The sequence below is a fragment of the Bos indicus x Bos taurus genome, chromosome 20 (genome assembly GCF_003369695.1).
Source record: "Bos indicus x Bos taurus breed Angus x Brahman F1 hybrid chromosome 20, Bos_hybrid_MaternalHap_v2.0, whole genome shotgun sequence".
Classification (NCBI taxonomy): domain Eukaryota; kingdom Metazoa; phylum Chordata; class Mammalia; order Artiodactyla; family Bovidae; genus Bos; species Bos indicus x Bos taurus.
Window position 1 is genome coordinate 20,525,629 of NC_040095.1, and position 26,610 is coordinate 20,552,238.

At 41.0% G+C, this 26,610-nt stretch overlaps 1 protein-coding gene across 2 annotated transcripts in view; it reads right to left on the reverse strand.

Moving 5' to 3' along the window:
• Nucleotides 1-26,610, reverse strand: part of RAB3C (RAB3C, member RAS oncogene family) — a 301,907-nt gene that overhangs the window by 252,050 nt on the left and 23,247 nt on the right. For both annotated transcript variants that reach the window (XM_027520072.1, XM_027520071.1), the window contains exon 2: nt 23,975-24,202. In XM_027520072.1, the coding sequence (XP_027375873.1) occupies nt 23,975-24,202 (228 nt within the window). The remainder of the gene's footprint in view (nt 1-23,974; nt 24,203-26,610) is intronic.

A 26,610-nucleotide genomic window follows, 5' to 3' on the forward strand; every position in this document is an offset into this window, starting at 1 on the left:
CTGTTGTGGCCATGCATCTTCTAAACTTTAACAGAAGAGTTATTTCATTTGCCTTTCTGTGTAAGGAAAGAAGAGTTACAGTATGTTCTAGAGTGTAGCCTCAGGGGCTCGGGGAGGAAGTCAGGGAGAATCTGAGAATGTGCAAACCCTGGTCCTGACAGTACCAGTCAAGATATGGAGGATGACAGGTTCAGATGCAATTAGTCTGATTTTGATTCCTAGGGTGACAATTCAGTGCCTGGCTAAGAAAATAGCCAATTCTCTAGAAATCATCCCCATCAAACACAGAGATCTGTTTTGCATGCTAGATGATATATCTTTTTTTAAAAAAAAGTATTTTCTTGGAGGCAGGAGCAGCCTTTAAAAGGCTTTCCTTGAACTGCTGCATCTAGATTAAGATGTATTCATTTGGAATGCTTCTATTAAGGATGGATTGCAAGCACCCCATATAATTGATCCCATGTTTGACAAAACAAGATATTCTTTCTTATGCATTTGACCATAAGCTGGTCATCTGGTCATTTTCATACCACACTTCCTCTTCTGTCCTTAGGAAAACTAGAGAAAAATTGATCACCTTCACACACATACCAGTATTCCAGGGTTATGTCCCCAGGAGAGATGGCTCAGATGGCTCCTCCCTTCAACTCATAAACATAGAGACAACAAATTTCCTTGTCACCTCTTGGAGCACTAATATAAACTGTCCCCCTTACTGTGGGCACCCAAATAGAACTGAATTCATCAATGTACTTTTACCAAAAAGTGTTGCTCTTTTGTATAAATGCTGTTCTTTCCTATCTTTATCCCTGATACTTCAGTTTAGCTACAAGTCTTGGTCTTAAATAACTTTTCCATCTGCAGTAACCATCAACAACCTCTAATATATTGTTACGAAGCTTGAGTTTCTACCCACTGCCATGGGAAGGAAGTCTAAAAATGGGTAAACCCAAGTTTTGTGAGACCTGGGGTTCATGCAATTTGTGGTTGCCCTGGCATCTTAGAGAATGTGCAGTGCTTCTCAAGGGGTCAGAGAGACACATTCCTCAGAGGTAACAGTGGGGAAGTCTCATTTCTTTATCTTATATCAACAGGGGAAAGTCTCAGAATGACAATGCACACCTTTCTGAGACTGGATGTTGACCTTTTTACTGGGTCCAAATAATGAAGAGTGATAAGAACTAACCTGTACTGAGTTACTATCTATAAGGTGCTATGTTAAGTGATACAGTACACATTTCTTATTATTGATAAACATATTATGAGATAGATATCCTAATTGTGCCCATTTTACAGATGCAGTAACTGGGCCTGAGAGAGGCTAGGAAGCCATGACTCAGGATTTACCAGACAGTTTGCCATCAGGGCCTGTTCCCCTAACCAGACTGCTGCCCTGGCTCCTGAGAAACAGAGGCTCTTGTAGCAGATCTGCTTTCTCTGTGTAATACTGAAACAATGGAGGGAAGACATTATGAGATTATGAGAACTGGAAATAGGTGGATAAAATTAGGAGTACAACCAAATAGACTTGACAATCAAATATCCATAGAGTAAATGAGCATGATATATGATAAATGAGCATGACTCATTTATCAGAGCAGGACTCTGATAGACATAACCACACTCATTCATGTACTCAACATGTTTGCTGATGTCTCCCACGTGCCAGCCATCATGGGTACTGAGACTCCTGAGTTGAATAATTCATGGTCAATTATGCCCATAGAAGCTCATAATTTAGGGAAAGAAAGTAAAACAAACTAAATGACAGATTGTTCGGGTAAGTATCAGTTACTAATATGACTTTTAATGGCAAGTTTTATCTCTTGCTCTTATCTTGATTTGTTCCGCATTTGGAAAAAGTATCTACCAAATACTTTCCCTTGCACTCCTGAGTCTTCATCACTCAAATACACAGATGAAAAGATCAGGATCCTGGAAGAACCCCCTGGGGTGAGAAGGCCTATGCCAATGCTCTCCCTTCCACTTGCCTTCCCATCACCTAGTTTACAGAGCCCCTGGACTCTTTTCGTAAGAGCTGCCACATCCCAGGGGGCATACCTCATTGACAGAGTCAGTGAGAGATGTATCTTTGTCTTCCCCAGACCCCCATTCTAAAAGATACATGGAGTAGTGGTTTTTCAGGTTTCATTCTCCCTGCCTTCATCTCAGTAAGGGGTTAGGAAGTTGAAGAGATGGACTCTGGGTGCCCCACTTGCTTAAAACAGGTCAGTTTCCTCCAGTCTCTATGATTCTGCACACTCCAGCCTTTATAAAATGACTCTATATCCTAAAAAATATTTAACAGTCACTGTGGCAAATGATAGAGTTTGAGGAAACAAACCTCTCTTTGAGATCAAGAGAATGGGATCTCAATGGGAACCTTCCCATTTTAATTCACAGTATATTCAGAAACACAGAATAAAACAAACCAAAAAAATGAGCTAATGGAGAATAGAGAAAGAGTACTTGTAACCCTCTGTCTCTAAGGATGCATCAAATAGCAGAGAAAGAAAGGAATGAGGAGCAAAGTTAGCAACCAGTGGGGAGTGGGACTATATTTAATCCTGAACTGTAGAAAGGATGACAAGCAGACAGGGAAAGAAAAGAGGGTGAAGAATCAGGTAAACCCATTGTCAGGTAGAGTATATTGGAGACCCTGAAGCTTTGATGATATTCTTCCAGGCACCAACATCCCCTGTTTCTAGCCACTCCAAAGGATAGGCCTCCAGCAGAAAGCCACATCTGAGTCAACCTAAGGCTGTTCTGCTCCAGAAATCAGAATATTAGACCTGAGTATCTAAGTTTATCCCTCCCTGGATCTATCCTTGATCTCAGCAGACTAACATTAGACCTACCTCCCATTCTGCATGAGCAGACACAATGTGACAGGAGTTAGTTCACTTGAGTGGAATCTGTTCCTTAGAGAAGCAGTTATCAAACTTTATTGCATCAGACTCATCTGAGAAGCTTGTTAGAAATCCAGATTCCCTGGCTCTCTCTCAGAGTGATTCTGATTCTGTGGGCTCAGAACCTACATTTTCAACAAATTCTCCAAAGAATTCTGACAAGGGCAAGCCTTTGAGGACTATGTCTCTGGAGAGACTGTGGTTCCTGGGCTAAAACCATTGACTAGACACTGCTCTGGGTAATAATGGTGCTCAAAAACACCAGGCCCCTGCTTTATACAGCCTTCTGTGCATACTTTCATATATGTTTTTCTATAATATTCTGATATTAATCCATCTGAAAATTTGAGAGCCTCTCAACTATAGACGCCTTTATGTTGTCAAAGCAGAGACATTACTTTGCCCACAAAGGTCCGTCTAGTCAAGGCTATGGTTTTTCCAGTGGTCATGTATGGATGTGAGAGTTGGACTGTGAAGAAGGCTGAGTGCCAAAGAATTGATGCTTTTGAACTGTGGTGTTGGAGAAGACTCTTGAGAGTCCCTTGGACTGCAAGGAGATCCAACCAGTCCATTCTAAAGGAGATCAGTCCTAGGTGGTCTTTGGAAGGAATGATGCTAAAGCTGAAACTCCAGTACTTTGGCCACCTCATGAGAAGAGTTGACTCATTGGAAAAGACTCTGATGCTGGGAGGGATTGAGGGCAGGAGGAGAAGGGGATGACAGAGGATGAGATGGCTGGATGGCATCACCGACTCGATGGACATGAGTTTGGGTGAACTCCAGGAGTTGGTGATGGACAGGGAGGCCTGGCGTGCTACAATTCATGGGGTCGCAAAGAGTTGGACACGACTGAGCAACTGAACTGAACTGAGTAGGTACTATCAACAATGCTAGGCAAAAATGTATAAGAAGGTCTTGATTTTCACCAGTCCCTGAGTAAGAGACCTCGGTTCTTCCATCCAGTTTCAGCCCTTGACATCTATTAATATGTTACTACAAAACTTAATTTAGAATTTTACTCTCAGAACCAGACCTACAGACTTCGCTACAGCATTCACAGAAGCATGCCATAGAGCAAAATAGAAATACACTTTCAATTTTCACTTTCTTGTTTACAACTGACTATAAATTTGTGGAGAATTAAAGAGTAGAGATGAAATCTGAGCTAATTTTGACACAGAGGTTAATTGCTTTGCAAAATCTGAAGGGAAAAAGAAGTCACTTCTTAAAAGAGGAGGATGGATCTACTGGCTAAAATAAAATGAAATGATTTGTATCTGCACATTATTTTCCTCAACTACCATATAAGGGCAATGATGTATCTTAAGAGTTTGGGTCAGCCTTTCACACAGGTGGTACAAGTTGAGGAGGCCAGGGAAGGTGGCCCCACTGTGACACCCACTGCTGTAAGTTTCTTTGGTTAATAAGTTAATATCCTTAGGATATTTCAGATATGAGTCTATCAGTTATGCATAATTTAGTGTAAATTAATATTTAGCCTCTGATAACTTTGAAAAGATTAGGATTCCAAAATCCAGGAGGCTTCTTTCACCAGCAATGCTCCCTCTGAGAATTATGCCTCTGAGAAAAATGGCCTCTCTATTTAGTAGTACAGTTAGTAAATTAAGTAGGAGTTGGGAGAGAATTTGCCATACTTGTCACCTGCCTCCCTTTGCTCCAGTGAGTTTGATTTGAGCGGGACTTACTTTCTAGTAGTTTGCTCTTGATATTGCCATAATAGCTAGGTATGAAAGACCTTGGTTTGTGCTTTCGTTTACTCCTCTCATTCAGATATTACTGAAAAATAACTTCCTTCTAGTTCAGCCTTTGTCTGCAAAGGCTTGCACTCTTTGCTTTAAGCTTCAAACTTGTCTTCTGCAAAAGAAGATCTCTTTATTTTACCTCACAGCAAATGGGAGTAGAAGGCAGTGCCATGTGCTGTGTGCCATGTGCTAAGTTGCATCAGTTGTGTCCAATTTCTTTGCGACCCTATGGACTATAGCCCACCAGGCTCCTCTGTCCATGGTGATTCTCCAGCCAAGAATACTGGAGTGGGTTGTCATGCCCTCCTCCAGGGGATCTTCCTGACCCAGGGTTCCAACCCTCATCTTTTATGTCTCCTGCATTGCAGGTGGGTTCTTTATCACTAGCACCACTTGGGAAGCCCAGTACCTCTCTATAAAGGTGTACCCTTTAAAATATGTGTCAACAATGCCATAGTTTTTGAATGATATTAAAAATTTATTTGAGAACTAAAGCAGCTGTACTCAAATTATGGCCTTGGGGCCCCCAAGTCCCTTCAGAAGATCTCTGAGTTAAAAATTGCTTTAAAATAATACTAAACTATTATATGTCCTTTTCATTCTCATTCTTTCATGAGTGTTCAGTGGAGGTTTCCAGAGGTAACAGGTTACATGACATGTGACATAGCAAAAGACTGAATGAGGAAGCAGATACCAGAATCCAGCTGTCCTCTATGAAGTCAGACATTAAACAGATTTGCAGAAATACAAAACAATATTACTCTTCTCACTATTTTTTTGTTTTTCAAAATGTAGTTCTTTTCATCAAAAGTATATAATTTATTTTTGCATGCAATGTGTTTATTATTGTTATTTTAAATAAATTAGTAAATTTTTTCAGTTTTCACTTCTGGTACAGTAAATTATCAATAGATAAAACCCACATATACACAAGTTCTTTGAGGTCTTCAATAATTTTCAAAGATACAAATGGGCCCTCAAATTAAGAGAACACTATATAAGACATATTATACATAATACATTATTCTTCAAAACTACCCTATAACACAAATATTTTTATCCTTATTTTATAGAAAATGAAACCAAGACATAGGAGAGTAAATAATTTGCCTAGAATCAAATCATCAGACACCAAAGCTCATTATTTCTCCTCATGCTCTCTTGCTCCTCTTATTAAAGCTGGTCTTATGATTGGTCTACTTGTGAGACTGAGCATAGAAATGGACAATGGGCAGACCATATATAAAAATAAAACTTTGACCCACAACCTGTAGCAACCTGCCAGGAAACCATCCCACTTATCTCCAATAAACAACCCAGGATGCCAGCCTGCTATTAGACTTGCAGGAAACTAGATTGCTATCTCTAGTGATGATCCAAGAAGCTATTAATAAATAAAAAGTTTTATAAACAACAGATTCAAAAGAGTCAGGACTTATTAATAACTGAAAGCTTCTTCTAAATTTTGTCCCCACTTCCAACTTAGGGCCAATCAGAAACAGCTAACTATGCATGCCTAATCAATCAGAAAGAAGCTGTTCCCCTTCTAGTTATCCCACCTACAACTTCCCCTGCCAAGCACTTTCACTCAGGAGATCACCTGATGCCTTCCTTTTTCTCTCCTAGAAGGCTTTTCCACTCCTCTTTCAGCCTTTCAGTCTCTGCCAGAATACAAGTTAATAGTGGCTGGCTCCTCAGCTACATCAAGTTCAGCATAAAGAGCCTTTGCTTTTCTCATTTAGTTGTTCTTCCTTTACTTCCACACTTGTTTCTGTGCCATTATCCGGTAAGTCATCAGAAGACAGGAAGCTTAAAAACTCTTGGCTCCCTCACCTCCAGAGTCTAGCACTTCATACAGTACAGAGTGATCATTCATAATCATCTGGTCATTTAAGACAAAGCCATCCTGGGGCTTGTTTGACTAAAAGAGGGCGACTACCTGGTTATCTGGCTGTTCACTCCATACCATCCAGCCTAGTGGGGTTATACCACACAAAAGGACTGAGAGGCTGATTTCTGGTAAATGATAATATTGAAATTTTCTTAAATGATAATGAATTGGTTAAGGGCTGCCGCATATCAACCCTGGTAAGTTTTGTTCATAGTTTCCAGACACATGAACAAGATATGGGTTGGTCTCACAAAATAAGCTGAATTGAGTTTTGACTGTATGACTGGATTGATTTCGACTGCTAGGGGAATTTTCAAAGTTGACCTTCATTTGTTTTTATTTCAACAGGCTCTAACTGAACCCCTCCAGCTTGACCTTCCCTACCCATAAAGAAACCCACCCAGTGCCTCAAAGGAGCCTGTGATGTGCTAGAGTCTACATGTCCCAAAGTGTAATTCCTCTGTTATTCCTTCATAAACTCACTTTTGAACAATGGAGTTTGCATTAGTTTACCTCTTCATTTAGGTCAGAATAATAAATAAATACAAATGGGCAACTGACAGAGAACTGCCATATTTTCCCCTCATGTTTTCAGAGATTAGATAAAAGTTTCACTGGTATTTTTACTTTCTATGCAGACATTCACTCATATTTGAGTGAAAATTAATTTATCTTTTAAAGAAGCAGACCTTAACGGCCATACATGTACTCAGAGTGCTAACTCATTAGCAGTATCTTGAGTGTTTGATAGAATTATTTAGAAACTGCCCACTGATACAGTTAGGGAGGACCATGTGGTCAGTCAAGGCAAAACAAAAGTTGTGAAATGTTCCATATTATTCAAATTCTTATGGGTATGAATATAAGAAGCATATGCCATATAATATCTATGATTCACGTTATCTAAAATGTTTATTTGGGCTGTCTGCCTTTTTATTTGATAACTGAAAGGTTTTATATAGAAATATAAAACACTACCTTCTTCATTGTGCAGGATATATGCCTTAGCCTTTCCAGATCCCCTCTTTACCCAATTCCATCCTGCTCTGTGGTCCAGGGAGCTAATTTCTATGAATCGCTAAAACAGAGTTCCCTTGATGGTAGGCTAAGCCAATAAGTGGCACAGGTAAAAAGTCAGGGGTCAATAGGACTGAGACATCTGGACATTTCTTCCCTTGGCCCCTTCTCTGCAGTCATTGACAGGCAGAAGCCTTGGTCTTTTAGAAGAACACAGCCCCTCCTCCACCCACTCCTAGAGCTACAACTACAGCTCTCTCCTGGTCCTCATTCCCTTCACTCCAAGAGTGGCGATAACTCTGAGCCTGCACCTCCCCCTTCTTGCTTCCCCAAACTCTGTACATACCTTTGTAAAAATCTTTTAAATCTCCTAAATCATCCAGGGCATTTCTCTCTCAAACTCTGTTGATACTTTCACTCCTTAAATTTTAAAAAAATTTATGTCTCCCTTTTACTTTTAGTTTATACCCCATGGTTTTGCACCTGATACTTTACAGATGTTCTAGGATTGATTTAGTTGTTTTCAAAGACTGGAAACTTCTTGAACGTGGAAACCTTGCCTTTTACGTCTCTGTATCCATCAGTGGGTTGAGTAAAGTCATTTCTGTCAACTGATGCTCACACTTGCTATTTCTTTTATCTTGCCGGTTGAGTTGTCATAGTGGCTATGCTCAGGACTAGTAAATTCATGTTTTTAGAGCAAAAGCAGGAGGAAAAAAAATCATAACGCTGAAAATAAGAACTATCTAGCTGGGGAAATGCTGAACTTTTCTCTTAAATCTTACTTGAGAAAAAATGCAAAGCAATTAAATGCTTCATTTGTACTCAGATTTAAGCTGTGTTTATATAATACCAGAACAACTGGTCAGTTCAGTATCACTTCAAACAAATCAACAGGAAAAATGAGTGACTTGGTGACACAGACATAGTCCACATCTTAGATCAGAGGCTGCCGGTATTACCGGTATAATTTCCTAAGGAAATTATATCCCAGTATTTTAATAACAGCTCTCCATGGATTTAATGATTTATAATTGTTTTGTTACAGGGAAGGACATCAATTTTATGAGCATTTAATAAACAGGCTTGTGGGTTTGCCTTTCCTGTACAGTTGATGGCTCAGTCTAAATGCACAGATGGCTCCAAAATACCAAGAAACATCTCAACAACACAGCTGACTACACTTGGGCAGATGAACATTTACCAGTGGCTACAGAGAGGAACCCAGGTGTCCAGAAGACATTTCATCTTGTCAGTGTGCCTGTATATTTCATTACCATGTCAAGATACCAAAATAAAGCTCTTCATATAAATGTCTGCCTACATTAGAAATGGCGATTTATGGCCCCCCACACAGTTCTAGGGGAGAAGGCAATGGCACCTCACTCCAGTACTGTTGCCCGGAAAATCCCATGGATGGAGGAGCCTGGTAGGCTGCAGTCCATGGGGTCGCTAAGAGTCGGACACGACTGAGCGACTTCACTTTCACTTTCCACTTTCATGCACTGGAGAAGGAAACGGCAACCCCCTCCAGTGTTCTTGCCTGGAGAATCCCAGGGACGGAGAAGCCTGGTAGGCTGCAGTCCATGGGGTTGCACAGAGTCGGACACGACTGAAGCGACTTGGCAGCAGCAGCAGCACAGTTCTAGAAAGTGTGGAGTTAGGTAGGTAGGTAAGGTCAACATCGGTAAAATGCAGGAGACAGAGAAAGAAAAATGACATGCTATGTGTTGGCACTATGCTAAGAACTTCATAAATATTTTATTAAATCTTTACAAAGAGATTGTAAGCAACACACTCAGATCTGCTCACCACTCGTTAGCTATGTGACCTTGGGCAAGTTATCCACTCTCATGCTTCAGTTTCCCTATCTGTGAACCGAAGCTAAGAACAGCAAATATTCCATCCTTCTTCTGATACTGTTTTGCATTTATCAGATTGTTCTGATTATTCCTCCATAGCACTATCATAACCTATAATTTTTTTTTTATTTTACTTTCAAGCTCAAATTCCTTCACTGTGTCTGGCACATAGTAAAAACTCCATAAATGTCAATCAAGTGAATTAATGAATGAACAATTGCTTTTCATTTGTCAGTTCTTAGCTTAGATATATAGATGTTCTCAGGAAGCTTTCCCAGAGTCCTCAAGACCAAGTTAGGCATCTTTCCTGGCAGTCCTGTGCCCCTGCCTCCTGAGAATTTATCACAGCAGATGAATTCTGTCTTCTTCCATCCATCATCTCATCAGACGGTTGCCTCCTAATGGCCAACTCTGTGCATCCTTCACTACTGTACCCCCATCAACTAGCACAGTGCTTGGCACACAGTAGGCATCCAACGAGTATTTGGTTTGATTAAATTACTAGACTGGATACAAAAGTCTGAAGGTTGGTACACTATTTACAAAAGAAAACTAACATTTATTGTCAGTTTTGTACCTAGTATTGAGCTGGGTATAAGTATTTATTATAGCAAATATTAGCAACTAAGACGTAGGGGTTATTTTCTCTCATTTCATAAACAAGTAAATGTTGGCACAGGGAAGTTAGTGCTTGGGGTCACATAGCTAGTGAGAGCAGCGTCCGTATTTGAACCACAAACTCCCTGCCCCTTGGTGGCACACACTTAGTGATCCATGGGGTGATCTTTTCTTCCATATTTGTTTTCCCGTCTTCCTGCATGGGTGGTAAGCTCTGCTAGGCCAGGAACAAAGTCTGTACCATCCTTTGTATTTTGTCAATGCTGAGAAGAGAGGTTTAAACACAGCAGGATGGGGGAGTCACTGCTTCTGGCTGTCTGAAAGAGTGAATGTTTTCATGCATCTTGACATTTCACATATAGTATCAGCTTCTTCTCAGGGGTGAAACTAAATCTTGCCTTTCTCAATATACCAGGAAAAGCAGATGCTAAGTTAGAAGAAACGTGACAGGGGGAAAAGAGCATACAAATGACAGCAGCAGGAACGGTCTTGGCAGCTGTCACTGGCTTCTGCAGTTCTCTTACGGAATTCACCCGGGGAAAAAATGTTGGTTCCTTAGCCACGGATTAGAGGGTTGAACACCATCCTGAAATCAATGGTCAGGGTGACTAGGCTAGGTGAGCATCAAATGCAAAGACTGTAGTCGTAATTCTTTTCCTGCAGGTATTTGTTCCATAAACTCAGATGCTTCCTTCCAAATACTCTACTTTTTATGCACACTCCCCAGCAGTGGAAATAGGCATTCCAGAAATGTTCGAGAAGTGAATGGAATGTATTCCAGTCCCTCCTACTATGCAGATCTATGTGTTTTAAGCACAAAACAGATAAAGCACAACCTGCTCATGCTGGAAGACAGTAAGTTTCAGATAAATAACTGATTCCTTTCTCTAACTATAAATAATTTCTTGGAACAGGTAAGAAGGGAGTATAGAAAGATATAGAGCAATTACTTATTGTGGAAAAGGTACATGCTAGAGATTAATATAAGTAAGATTAGAGGGAGCTGGAGAGAAGATGGTGAAGTAGAAGGACCTGAGCTCACCTCCTCTCACAAAACCACCAAGATCAGGACTAACTGCTTGCTGAACTGTGTCAACAAAAAAGACTGAAACCTATCCGAAGAAATATTCTCCACCCAAAAGCAAAGAAGCAGCCACAACAGGATGAAAAAAGGAGCACAATAAAATCAAATCCCATGCCCACTAGATGGGTGACCTACAAACTGGAAAACAGTTAATCACACAGTTTCTCCCACAGAAGTGAGAGTTCTGAGCCCCACACGTGGCTCTTCAGCCTGGGGGGGGCGCGGCGTGGCATCAGAAGGAATAGCCCCCAGAGAATCTGGCTGTGAAGGCCAATCAGGATTGATCACATGAACCCCACAGGACTGGGTGAAACAGAAACTTCACACATGGAGGGTGCACACAAAGTATTGTGTGCACTGGAACCCAGAAAAAGGATCCTGGGCCAGACTGACCTCTAGGTCTTGGAGGGCTTGCTGGGGAGGCAGGTGCAGGTGTGACTCACTATAGGGACAAGAACACTGGTGGCGGAGGTGCCTGGGAGTACTCACTGGCATACTGGAGGCTGCCATTTTGACATAAACACCTGGCACTACCCACAGCCTCTAAGCACCAGTGCCAGGACCCTTCAGAGCAAATAACCAACAAGCAAGGAACAAAGCCCTACTCATAAGCAGACAAGCTGCCTAAAACCTTCCTGAGCCCCCAGTCACAACTAAACACACTTCTTGACATGTCTCTGTTAGGGGAAGCACACTGATTGACACCACCCACCCTGGCCAGGCACCATAGTAACCATTCACATGAGTTGTTTTATGACAGGAGATCCTTATAAGGAAAACAGAACTAATAAGCCACCACCAACCGGAAGAGTTCAAGAAAGGTTGAAAGGAGACACCACGTCTCCATCCACTTCCCAGAATCCCTCTCGCTAGCCTCCACCTTGGCTGAGTGATGTGTGCATCACCAGGAAGGACTCTGAATTAGAATGATTGGCCAAAGACCACCCGGAAACTAATCCCATCACCATAAAACCTGAGACTGCAAGCCATGGGCAGAGCAGTTCTCCTGGGTTCCCTTACCCTACTGCTCTCCATCCGGGTGCCCTTTCCCAATAAAATCTCTTGGTTTGTCAGCACGTGTCTCCTCAGACAATTCTTTTCCAAGTGTTAGACAAGAGCCCAGTTTCGGGCCCTGGAAGGGGTCCCCTTTCCTGCAACAGCTCTGCCTACCAGAGAGACAAGACCCAGCTCCACACACCAGTGAGCAGGCACCAATACCTCCTACCATGAAGCCTGTACAAACCTCAGGATCAACTTCACCCACCAGGGTCAAGAGTCAGACACAAGAAGCAAGAGGAGCTATGATTCTGCAGTCTGTGGAAGGAGACCACAAGCACAGAAAGTTAGACAAAATGAGACAACAGAGAAATGTGTTCCAGATGAAGGAACAAAATAAAAACCAAAAATAACAACTAAGTGAAGTGGAACAAGCAATATACCCAGTAAAGTATTTAGTACAATGATAGTAAAGATGATCCATGATCCTGGAAAAAGAGGGGAGACAGAGACCAAGAAGATACAAGAAGTATTTAACAAAGAGCTAGATGAGGGGTTTTCCTAGTGGCTCAGTGGTAAAGAATCAGCCTGACAGTACAGAACACAAGTTCGATCTCTGGTCTCACATGCCGCAGAGCTACTAAGCCCATGTGCCACAATTATTGAGCCTGTGCTCTAGAGCTGGGAGCTGCAACTACTAAGCCCATGTGAGGGCAGTTAAGGAAGCCCACACGCCTTAGAGTCCATGCTCCACAAGAGAAGCCACCGCAATGAGAAGCCTATGTACTACAATGAAGCATAGCCCTGGTCTCCACAACTAGGGAAAGGCCCACACAAGAATAAAGATCCAGCACAGCCAAAAATAAATAAACAAAATGATATTAAAGAAGTGCTAGATGATATAAACAGATGAACAATGACTAAAATGAAAAGTATACTAGAAGGAATAAACAGAGTAAATGAAGCAGAATGGTAAAACTCAATGGCACAGAACAGAATAAAGGAAAAAGAATGTAAAGAAATAAGGACCGTTTAAGAGACCTCTGGGACAACATTAAACATGCAAACATTCTGAATAGGGGTCACAAAAGAAGAAAATAATGGGCTTGATAAAATATTTGAAGAGAGAACGGTGCAAAAACTTCCCTCACGTGGGAAAGGAAACGTTCACTCAAGTCCAGGATATTCCCCATATAGGATAAACCCAGGGAGGAACATGCTGAGACATGTATTAATCAAACTGCGAAAAGATAAAAACAAAGAGAAAACATTAAAAGCCACAAGGGAAAAAACAACAAGTCCCCATAAGGTTATCAGTTAATTTTTCAGCAAAAACTCTAAAGGTCAGAAGGAAGTGGCATGATATATATAAAGTGATGAAAGGGGAAGACCTACAATGAAGAATACTCTACCTAGCAAGGCTCTCATTCAGACCTGATGGAGAAATCAAAAGCTTTACAGGCAAACAAAAGCTAAGAGATTTCAGCACTACCAAAACAGCTTTACAAAAAATGCTAAAGGAAGTTCTCTAGGCAGAAAAGAAAAAGACACAAGTAGAAAACAAAAAAATTACAAATGGGAAGGCTGGCCAGTAAAGGCAAATATACAGTAAAAGTAGGAAATCATCAACACAGAAATATGATACCAAAGCCAATGATCATAAGAAGACAAGAGTACAAATGCAGACTGTAGTAAATGCTTTGGAAATTAAAAGACCAGTAATTTAAAACAATCTTATATAGATACAGTCTGCTATATCAAATCCTCATGGTTACCACAAACTGAAAGTCTAAAATAGACACAAAAAAGCAAAGCAATCTAGTCATCTAATCACAAGAGAAGAGAACAAAAGAGGAAGGGAAGAAAAAAGACCTACAAAACAAACCCAAAACAGCAATAAGAATATACGTATCATTAATAACCTTAAATGTAAATGGATTAAATGCCTCAACCAAAAGACACAGACTGGCTAAAATGAATACAAAAATAAGATCCATACATTAACACATGCTGTTTACAAGAGACCCACTTCAGATCTAGGGATGCATACAGATCAAAAATGTGAGGATGAAAAGGTATTCCATGCAAATGGAAATCAAAAGAAAGCTGAAGAAGTGACACTCATATAAGACAAAATAGGCTTTAAAATAAAGGTTGTTAAAAGAGACAAGAAGGACACTACATAATGATCAAGGGATCAATCAAGGAAGATACAACGATTGTAAATATATATACACTCAACATAAGAGCAGCTCAATACATATGGCAAATACTAACAGTCATAAAAAGAAAAATCGACAGTAACAAAATAATTGTGGGGGATTCTAACACTCCACTTACATCAATGGACAAGCCATCAAGACAGAAAATCATTAAGGAATTAGATGGACCTATCTGTTGTTTATAGAGCATTAGATCAGATTGATCTAAAGCTCTATAAATATTAAGTCAGATGGACTTAATTGATATTTATAGAGCATTCAGTCCAAAAGCAGCAGAATATACATTCTCAGATCCATTTGGAACATTCTCTAGGATCAGTTCAGTTCAGTGGCTAAGTCGTGTCCAACTCTTTGCAACCCCATGGACTGCAGCACGCCAGGCTTCCCAGTCCTTCACCAATGCCCAGAGTTTCCTCAAACTCATGTCCATTGAGTCAGTGATGCCATCCAACCATCTCAACCTCTATCATCTTCTTCTCCTGCCCTCAATCTTTCCCAGCATCAGGATCTTTTCCAATGAATCTGCTCATTACATCAGGTGGCCAAAATATTATAGCTTTGGCTTCAGCATCAGTCCTTTATATTCAGGGTTGATTTCCTTTAGGATTGACTGGTTTTATCTCCTTGCGGTTCAAGGGACTCTCAAGAGTCTTCTAAAGCATCAATTCTTTGGCAATCAGCCTTCATTATGGTCCAACTCTCACATCCATACACAATTACTGTAAAAACCATAGCTTTGACTATACAGACCTTTATCGGCAAAGTAATGCCTCTGCTTTTTAATATGCTGTCTAGATTTGTCATAGCTCTTCTTCCAAGGAGCAAGCATCTTTTAATTTCATGGCTGTAGTCACTGTCTGCAATGATTTTGGAGCCCAAGAAAATAAAATCTGTCATTATTTCCACTTTTTCCCCTCTATTTTCTTCATCTATTAAACAGGGCTAATAGGAATAACCACATTCCTTCATTGGCAAATACATTCTAAAATGCACACAAAGTGCTTACTTTGTGGGTCAACACTGGGTTCATTAAAGTGATGCTCTTATCAGTTGTATCATCAAATTTTCAGGACAATCTTAAAGATCTTTTCCTGACCCCAACACTTGACGTCTCTAAATTTTGAGAACCAAAAATGCACTGAGTCTGTAGTGAGAATGGTTGAAACCACAAGCATTTGTCAGAGTGGAATTAATGACATAAAGCTACCCCTGGGGCTCTAGGAACCTGCCTGCTGTATTAAGCATGTCTTATACTTCCCTTGTGGCTCAGCTGGTAAAGAATCCACCTGGAAAATCGAACCCTGGGTTCAATCCCTGGGTTAGGACGATGCCCTGGAGAAGGTAAAGGCTACCCATTCCAGTATTCTGGCCTAGAGAATTCCATGGACTGTATAGCCCATGGGGTTGCAAAGAGTCAGACAAGACTGAGCAACTTTCACATTCACTTTTCTTTCCGTATTCAGATGCTTTGACAGCTGGGGCTTGTGAATCCTGGAGGGACTGCCCTGCTCAGTTAACTCTGAGAGACAGTAAACAACTCATTGGAACTCACTTTTCAATGCAAACCATCAATACAGAGCTCACAGGGCAAACACCCCAGTCTTGGGTTCTCACACTGGGCTACTATCCCCCTGGCCTAATCACTCCAGAGCCAAATAGGCATCTGATGACTTAGGAAAGCCACTAAGCCCCAGAGCCTGCTGCAGGAATTCAAACTAACCAGTCCTCAGCCTGCTTACATGCCTTATACAGAAACCACAATAGAGGCTGTCCTCCCATTCCCCTTTCTGCCTCCTAACCACTCAGGGACTCCCCCTCGCTCCCAAGGGCCTTCCTCCCCAAGCCCATGTGTCCTTCTCTTAAAATCTTGGAGCATAACAAACTACTATTTCAGTGGCAGTTGCTTCCTGATCTGTGGGCCTCAACACATCTAAATAACAATAAAACCTGTCTTTTAATATACCATCTTCCTCCAGGACTGAGCTGGGGAAGCAGGGTTTATATCTTCTCAGTTTACTCATCCATCTCCTGCATTAGATTTTGATAGAGACACCGCCTACATATATGGTTGCTGGATGGAAATCAAAATTCCCTTTCATTGCATATGGACCAGCAGCGCATGCTTGATGAGCAGATTCCATTTTCGTGAAAAGGAAAAGGCACCCCTTCCTGGAGCTGAGCACAGCTCAGCATGTGGCACTCTGGCTGGAGCACAGTCACACTTGAACCCTGGTTGGTGCCCCTGTCCAGTGCACAACGTGTACATCTGCATGTGGCAGGCCTCCGATCACCATGAGGATGACTTTCTTACTAACTCAGGCTGGCCAGAGCTCAGAAATGAAGGAGGGAAGAAGATGGGGAACAGGGAAAGAGGGACAGAAAGGATAAGGAGTGGTGAGGTTGAGGGTAGGAAAAAGAGAATGCAAAAATGATAAAATGCCAGTTCTAATTAATAAGGAAACAGCTATCCCCTTTGTCTACCTGCCCCCTGCCCACTTTAAACCTACATCCTCCAATTTTTCAAGTTAAGTCTTTTACTAGTTAGAATCAACCTTGATTTCTGGACTTGAACAATGCAGACCTAACTTAAAAAGGAGAAGTGCTTTCTTTCAGTAAAGGAACTTGCCTTTTATTCAGGGGAGCCACAGATTTAAACCCAGTTCTCGGATGCTTGGGGCTGGTGCACTGGGACGGCCCAGAGGGAGGGTATGGGGAGGGAGGAGGAAGGAGGGTTCAGGATGGGGAGCACGGGTATACCGGTGGCGGATTCATTTCGATGTTGGGCAAAATTAATACAATATTGTAAAGTTTAAAAATAAAATTAAAAAAAAAAACAAAAACCCAGTTCTCTACATAGTCTAGTTTTAAGAATTACCAGTATTCTTTATTTTGTAGATTGCTATAGACTTCGAAGTTCATACACTAATAATACAGACACTGAAAATAAATACAATACAAAGATATTCTTAATAATGGGTGTTGTATTATTTTTCAATCTTCTCACTGGGAGGAAATCCACTCTACAAAGCCCTTCCTGAAGCTAAACTACTTAAAACTTAAAAGCAAAATATTATAGACTCCAGCTGTGAAATATTTTACTGTATTTAAAGAAAAAAAAAGATATACAACTGTTCTCCAATATATTCTTCATAGAATTAAATAGACACACAAAATAAAAGAACCAGCTCTAAAACTTGAAGTCTCAAAAATTTTGAAAAATTTTGACTTGAGAATCACAGAAATGATAATAAATAAAAATGAAACAAGAAATGTTAATATAGTGAAAGACAGAAGGATTAGTAAGGATACTAAAGGAATGTAACCTAGTACAAATGAACCATGGTATGTCTCTAGACAAGTTTATTCCAAGGCAGTAATCAACTTCCACAAACAGGAGGTGTAACACATCCAGAAAGAAATGTCAATGTTTCTAGTAGCTGTTAAAATGCTTTCTTTAAATGTGGATCATTAAAAATCCAATAATCCAGTCTGTGGTTTCAGACTCCCCCCACCCCATCCCACCCCACTGCACATACGAAAAACCTACTCACGAAATTAAAAGACTCTTGCTTCTTGGAAGAAAAGCTATGACTAACCTAGACAACATATTAAAAAGCAGAGACTTCACTTTGCCAACAAAGGTCTGTATAGTCAATGCTATGGTTTTTCCAGTAGTCACATATGGATGGATGTGAGAGTTGGACCATAAAGAAGGCTGAGCATCAAAGAATTGATGCTTTTGAATTGTGGTGCTGGAGAAGACTCTTGAGAGTCCCTTGAACAGCAAGGAGATCAAACCACTCAATCCTAAAGGAAATCAACCCTGAATATTCATTGGAAAGACTGATGTTGAAGCTGAAGCTCCAATACTTTGCCACCTGATGCGAAGAGCCAACTCATTGGAAAAGACCCTGATGCTGGGAAAGATTGAAGGGAGGAGGAAAAGGGGGCAACAGAGGATGAAATGGTTGGAATACATCACTGACTCTATGGACATGAGTCTGAGCAAACTCCGGGAGATAATGGAGGACAGGGAAGCCTGGCGTGCTGCAGTCCATGGGGTCACAAAGAGTTGGACCCAATTTAGTGACTGAATAGCAACAAATAAAAAACTGGGCAATCTTACCATCCAGGTTCTCTCCTGCTGACATTGTGGAAATACTCTAGCCTCAAGTTTGACGTTCCTTTGCCTAATGGCAACACTGGAAACCAGGTATGAAGTGTATCACAATTGTCATAACACAGTACTTACTTTGAGCATGAAGTAGCAACCAGATTGGCTTAGCTAGAAAAAGACCTGGATTTTAGACTCTGCTCTGGCACTAACTGTAAGGTGAAGTCAAATCACTTCACCTCTCCATATATCTTCATTTTCTAACCTGGGAACAGTTCTATTTGTGGACAGTTTAAAATAGAGTAATCAGAATTACATGAATATCTATAGCTTTTCTTGGTAGAGATAATAATGAACTGGACTAATCCATGATGATTTTTATCGCTATGAAACAATTTTGCTTCTCTTCCTTTGAAATATAGAATAGGCTATGATAGTGTGATAGAACAAGAAACACATATTTGGTCTTCTTCCTGGTTCCTGACACAGAGCTTCCATAATCCTTAGAATTTTCTAAGTGATGGGAATGAAAGGAGCATCTTTTATTATTCATAATAAGCCCCTTCCAGCCACCCAAGAGTTCGTGCTAATGAGGTGACTTCTGGTTTACACCTACATAGCTTCAAAATGGGGGCTTATTACAACATTGTCAATCAACTATATTCCAATATAAAATAAAAAATAAAAAGAATAGGGGTTGACTGTCAGAAGAACAAACTATGTGATCAAAAAGTTGAAACTTTCACCCCCAACCCTGACCTCTGGGAGGGAAGACAGGCTGAAGACTGAATTAATCACCAATGACCAAGGATTGCATCTGTCATGCGTATGTAAAGGGAGCTCCATAAAAATCCAAAAGGATGAGGTTTAGAGAGCTTTGGTGTTGGTGAATGTATTAGGGCGCTGGGAGGGCAACACACGAGAGACTGCAGGATGCTGCACCCACCCTCCCCCACAAAAATGTGCCCTATGCTTCTCCTCCATCTGGTTCTTCCTGAGTTGTGTCCTTTATAACAAATTGGTAACAGTAGGTAAACTTTTCCTGATATCTGTGAGCTGTTCTAGCAACTTATCAACCCTGAGGGGTGGGGTTGTGGACCTGTCAATTTATAGCCTGTAGGTCAAAAGCACAAGGGCCCAGATTTGTGACGGGTGTCTGAAGTGGGGGATGGGAGGAGAAGGGATAGGTTTGTGGAACTGATTCCTTTACTTGTGGGATCTGTGCTGCTGCTGCTAAGTTGCTTCAGTCGTGTCTGACTCTGTGCAACCCCATAAATGGCAGCCCACCAGGCTTCTCCGTCCCTGGGATTCTCCAGGCAAGAACACTGGAGGGGGTTGCCATTTCCTTCTCCAATGCATGCAAGTGAAAAGTGAAAGTGAGGTCACTCAATCGTGTCCGACTCTTAGTGACCCCATGGACTGTAGCCTACCAGGCTCCTCCATCCATGGGGTTTTCCAGGCAAGAGTACTGGAGTGGGGTGCCATTGCCTTCTCTGGGGATCTGTGCTAACTCTGGGTAATTAGTGTCAACATTGTATTAAATTACAGGACATCTCATTAGTATCTGCATAGAAATGAAGAATTCCTTGTTTTGGAAAACTCCCACATTTGGTTCCAGAAATGTTGCAAGTAGAAACAGATTATACACAGTACAGGCTAAGATAGTTGTGGACACCTTAATGAATCTTGTGAGTCCCTTGGACTGCAAGGAGATCCAACCAGTCCATTCTAAAGGAGACCAGTCCTGGCTGTTCATTGGAAGGACTGGTGCTGAGGCTGAAACTCCAATACTTTGGCCACTTCATGCAAAGAGTTGACTCATTGGAAAAGACCCTGATGCTGGGAGGGATTGGGGGCAGAAGGAGAAGGGGACGACAGAGGATGAGATGGCTGGATGGCATCACCGACTCGATGCACATGAGTTTGGGTGAACTCCGGGAGTTGGTGATGGACAGGGAGGCCTGGCGTGCTGCAATTCATGGGGTTGCAAAGAGTTGGACACGACTGAGTGACTGAACTAACTAACTCACTAATGAATTTGTTACACATTAATACAAGTGCATAAAAATACTATTCACTGGGGAAAACAGTTCATGTTTGACTACTAGCATATAAAATGGCAAACCATCAGTGCCAGATACAGTCACAAATAAATAAAGTAAAAAAAACACTGTACACAACTAATTATTTCCGACTATAGTTATATGAGTCTGAGTGAATTCCGGGAGTTGGTTATGGACAGGGAGGCCTGGCGTGCTGCGATTCATGGGGTCGCAAAGAGTCGGACAAGACTGAGCGACTGAACTGAATTGAACTGATAGTTATAACAAAGCAAGAACCCCTAGAATTACTATTGGAATGTTTAGATTTAAGCAAGCTAGCCTGTTACTCTTTATCCTTTCTCCCTCTGCATGACTGAAGTCACTGAGATGGTCAGACTCTTTCAAAAACATGTTCTTCAGCATCCCAGGATACATTGTCTAAGATTCTATCACCTGTTTTGAGAACGTGTCTTAATTAGGGCAACATGGTGAAGAGGAACAAACCAAAGCATTAGAATTTGATAGACCTAGCCTGGAATCAACCCCTTGACATCTATGATCTTGGACAAGCTATTTAATTTGTCAGACATGACTTAGCAAGTGAACAATAACAAAAACCTTTAGGTTTCTTGAATAAAATAGGACTAATAATAGAGAGTTTGGTTGTTGTGGGAATTAGATATAAGGCATAGGTATATGTTCAATAAATGCTAGCCACATACAATATTTACACAGCTTGATTTTTGCTTATAGACATACAATTACTCCATGAGTATTCATTTCTTTTCCCAACTATACTATAGGTTCAATGAGCCAAAATCTTTGCTTTTGAGTGGTTCACAAACTAGTAGACCAGTTGGAATAAGGTAGTGTCAAATCTATTTTCACACCCCCAGAATCATGGGCATGTTAGGAGTTCCCAATGTCCCTAAGAGGAAGAAATAAGATTGTTTTGATCACAAAGAAAATAGTGGCCATCAGACTACCACTGTGACAGGAGAGAGCTGGGTGAAGGGTTCCTGGGTGGTTTATCCCTGAAGGGAGTGTGGGTGTCCACAGAATGGAGAATGAGGTCCCAGGCTGGACTGGGCTATGAAGAGAATTAGAAGTTTGGGGTAAATGGTGGATTATGGATGCATGTGTGCATGGAAGTTGCTTCAACTGTGTCTGACTCTTTGTAACCCCATGAACTGTAGCCCACCAGGCCTCTTTGTCCATGGGGATTCTCCAGGCAAGAACACTGGAGTGGGTTGCCATGCCCTTCTCCAGGGGATCTTCCCAATCCAGCAATCAAACCCGCGTTTCCTGTGCCTCCTGCATTGCAGGCAGATTCTTTACCACTGAGCCACTGGGGAAGCCTGGATTATGGATAAGTAGAGACAAATTTGAACATATTTATATGTCTGGGGCTTTTTTGTGAAGTTAATGGAAACTGAGAAGCACGAGGAGGTTATCAGAGTAGAAGCAGTTCAGAGAGCCAAATTGGGCTTTGCAAGGCTCAGAAAAGAGCAACTTTCATGCAGAAGACCTGAACAGATGCAACCGAATTTCACTGTACAGCAGTGAGCTCTGGCCTGGTACTATCACTGAGGGTTTTGAAATATTTTTGTAAGTATGAGATTATAATTCTCAAAAATGTATATTATTTGAAAGTATATCTGTTTTATATTAAGGACAGATGACTTTATATCTCTACAGAGCAATTCTTTCAAGAACCTAAATTGAGAAACTGCTAGAAATTATAGGACTGCACTTATACACCATGTTGGTGTTTTACCTAAACAGTCACAACCACCACCTTTAAACATTCCTAAGATTAATGGCAGGAGCTGTCAGCCAGAGAAATGACAGTTCTTCCGTATTAGCAGAAAGAACATGGTCACAAAGGTAAATGATGTCTAGTTACCAAATTAATTTTCAATTCAGCAAAGTCCATGAAAACAGAGACCTTTCTTAGGCCTGGATCTGACAGTTATCTCCATATAATAATCGGTTGCTTAAAGCTCAAAAGGAAGAGAATGTGAAGCAATAAACACAGCTCTTTCTGTCTCCACAAACAGGGCTGCATGCTTCTAAAGAGGGATCCACCTAACAAAAATATCTTTGGGAACCAGTAGAGCAGCAATGGGAACTGAGTCTATTTTTCCAAGTTCTTTCCTGAGTTCTAATTAGACTTTGAAAATTCCATAATGAGAATAAGTAAAAAAACTAACAATAAGCCGCCTAAGAGGATATCTACCTGTATGTATACCCGCACCTTTGAATTTTATTCCTAAGAGCTTTAAGATATGAAAGGACATCTGGTGTATTTATTATATACAGATATCTTAAGGGATCTTTCCTTTTAAAAAAATTTAAATGCTTTACTCCAAGATTTGTCTTCCTTTCAGCTTTCCATATTTGAGGAGGCAAGCTTATCATCAGTCCTATAAATCAACCCTGGCACCAGCAACAAATGTTAGTAGGTGTTGGAATTGTCTCAGAAGAAGACAGAAAGCTAAACTCTAGGGAAACATCCGTTTATAGCTCAAATCCATCTGAGTGGCCGATGTACAAAAGAACAGAGAAAGGGGACCAAAACTCACTGTAAAAGCATTCTACCATGGTGCCCATACATTACATGATGTACAAAAAATACTATATAACTCTCTATTGGTATAGTCAATTTTTTTGTTACTTCATCTCTTATTTATTTCAAACCTGCTACCCATATGTACTTTTTCTTCTGTTTTTCGCTTGCTATTCTCCTCAGTTATCACAACCATTTAGTTAAGGAATCTCTGATCTTCTACAGGGGGTGAGGAGAGGCAGAAAGCCAGGCACACGGTCTCAAAACTTATTGAAAAACTTTCTTCTTAGGGAAAAACCCTGTTTAAAATAAATACTTTATTTCATGTGTCTTGCCATGTTGGGCTGTGTGCTAAACATAACTCTTGGCGCTGAAAACACAAGGTCTGAGGAGATTAAATAGGCACTTTACAAAATTTAGCTGGGGCATTATGAAGGGACTAAACCTAAGCTTTCTCTATATTATGCTTTAAAATGACCAGGGCAGGCTGCTTCCTGTGACCTGAAAAGGCTAGTTTCAGTTTGCCTATTTTGTGGATTAGAAAAGTGGCGGAGAAGGTCTGAGACGTGCTCCAAGTCACACAGCCGTACAAGACCGCGCCAGACTTTCTACTGAGTGTTCCTTACCATACAGACAGACATTTGGATTTTCTTTCTTCTAAAGAGTCTTAAGAAGCATCAGATGACAACAAGGTCTAATTCAGTCTCCACACCTTAGAGAGGCATCACTCGCTTGGCCTCTGACCTAGAACGTGCTGTGGCAAAGAACCTGGCAAGGGAGGCTGACGGACCCCCGTGGGATCAGAACAAGGCAGAAAGCGTGTGCCTCACACACATACATGGTCGATGTCCTAGGCTGAAGGATGCTGTTGGTTCAAAGTCACTTACCCAAATCTGAAGCTTAATTCTCTTTTCATTTTTGAATACAGTTTTGACTTTGAAATCGATCCCAACTGTGCTGACGAACGCAGATGTAAAGGAGTCATCTGCGTAACGGAAGAGAAAAGATGTCTTCCCCACGCTGCTATTGCCAATGATGAGCAGTTTGAACATGTAGTCAAAGTTCTGATCAGAGGAGTCTTTCTGGCCATACCTGGCATCTTGGGCAGAGGCCATCTGTGGGGAAAAAACAAAAGAGGTGTGGATGAGTCTTCCATTTGCTATGAAGCTAGCAGCACATTCATTATTGGCCTTGCCAGAAACAGATGTCAGACCACTTAGGAGACAAGTTGAGAGAGCTCCCCAGCCTTCCTCTGATGCTGGTATCCATGGCAATAATTCCCTGCTGGAAGACAGAAAAGCAAATCTTACGGCTCTTTCCAGCTGTGTTAGTGTTTGTCACTGCTCAGCATTCAGAACAAATCAAAGACACCAAAGGAGATGTAACATGAAACGCGAAGATATGAGGGCATGCAGATTCTGGAACTTTGTAATTCCAGTGACAGCGACACCAAAGTGGCTGAACAGCAGGGTGCTTTTTCCTGAGTTATCTGAATTATTAGGGTCTCTCTTATTTTCTAGGGAAGCATACCCAAAGCCTATCTCTATTTCATCTATCGATATCACTTTAAGTCAACATCTTTACATACATGATCAATCTCTTTCAAATAAAAAATAATGATAATGACAAATACATATGGTTCAAACAATGTGCCAGGAACTGTTAACCCTCATCACAACCCTGTAAGTGGGTGCCTTTATTATTTACGTATTAAAAGGAGACAGTTGAGGCTCCGAGATACTAAGTAATTTGCTCAATTTCACACACTTTGTAAGTAGTAGAGGCAGGATTCAAATCAACCAGTGTGGTGCCAGGGCTCATGTTCTTAACACCTCCCAGCCCAGTTCCCAAAGAGAACTAAGGAAATAAGCACATATGCTCTAAAGACAATGTGGGAAAGATTCATTGCAGATGCATTCATGAAGAACTCTACCTGGTTCAAACCTTGCTTCCACCACTTACTGGCTCTGGAATATTGAGTTTTTTTTTTTTTTTTTTAATCAGTGTACCTCAGTTTCCTCTCTTCTACAAAATGGAAAAAAAAGTACAATCCAACCTGAAACACTTGTGAAAATAACCGATGGTAAATCTGTATGACAGATGTATAAAGAAACCAGCATAGAATAAAGAATAATCTCTATAATAATTAAAAATCCTCTGGGTGGATTTTCCCTCACCTTTTTTCGATGACCATTTTAACATCTACCAAAAACCCTGCTGCATTCCTCTAAGTGACATCTGCCTCCATATAGAAACGAGGCGGTTAGAAGGGTAAATCCCACTGATCAGTGCATTTACCCGATTATCTTTGCTGATGCTATGAATTCTTTGTTTGCTGTGCTCTTCAATACAGTAGCTACTAGTCACATATGCCTGTATATATTTAAACTAAATAAAATTAAAATTTAGTTCCTCATTCACATTAGCCACGTGTCAAATGCACAAGAGCTACTTGAGGTCAGTGGCTACAACACTGGATAGTGCAGGTCCAGGGCGCTCATAACTGCAGAAAGTTCTATTGTCTGTCTAAAGTCCTTGGCTAGACAGTCTTTTTTCATTCCTTATAAAATCTGATTAATAAGTGTATCCTTCTGTTGCTGGTGGTTTACTTGCTAAGTTGTGTCCGACTCTTGCGACACCATGGACTGCAGCCCACCAGGCTCCTGGGTCCATAGAATTTTCCAGGCAAGAATACTGGAGTGGGTTGCCATTTTCTTCTCCAGCGGATCTTCCTAACCTGGGGATTGAACCTGGGTCTCCTGCACTGCAGGCAGATTCTCTACCAACTGAGCTACCAGGGAAATCCCATCTCTCTATTAGGGGGACGGCAAAGAGGTGGCAAAAATACATAGAAGAAATATACAAAATAGATCTTCATGACCCAGATAACCATGTTGGTGTGATACTACCTAGAAACAGACATCCTGGAATGTGAAGTCAAATGAGCCTTAGGAAGCCTCACTATGAACAAAGCTAGGGGAGGTGATGGAATTCCAGTTGAGCTATTTCAAACCCTAAAAGATGATGCTGTGAAAGTGCTGCACTCAATATGCCAGCAAATTTGGAAAACTCAGTGGCCACAGGACTGGAAAAGGTCAGTTTTCATTCCAATCCCAAAGAAAGGCAATGCCAAAGAATGCTCAAACTACCGCACAATTGCACTCATCTCACACCCTAGCACAATAATGCTCAAAATTCTCCAAGCCAGGCTTCAACAGTACATGAATTGTGAACTTCCAGAAAAGGCAGAGGAACCAGAGATCAAATTGCCAACATCCACTGGATCATCAAAAAAACACAAGAGTTCAAGAAAAACATCTACTTCGGTTTTATTGACTATGCCAAACCCTTTGACTGTGTGGATCACAATAAACTGTGCGAAATTCTGAAAGAGATGGAAATACCAGACAACCTGACCTGCCTTTTGAGAAATTTGTATGCAGGTCAGGAAGTAACAGTTAGAACTGGACATGGAACAACAGACTAGTTCCAAATAGGTAAAGGAATATGTCAAGGCTGTATA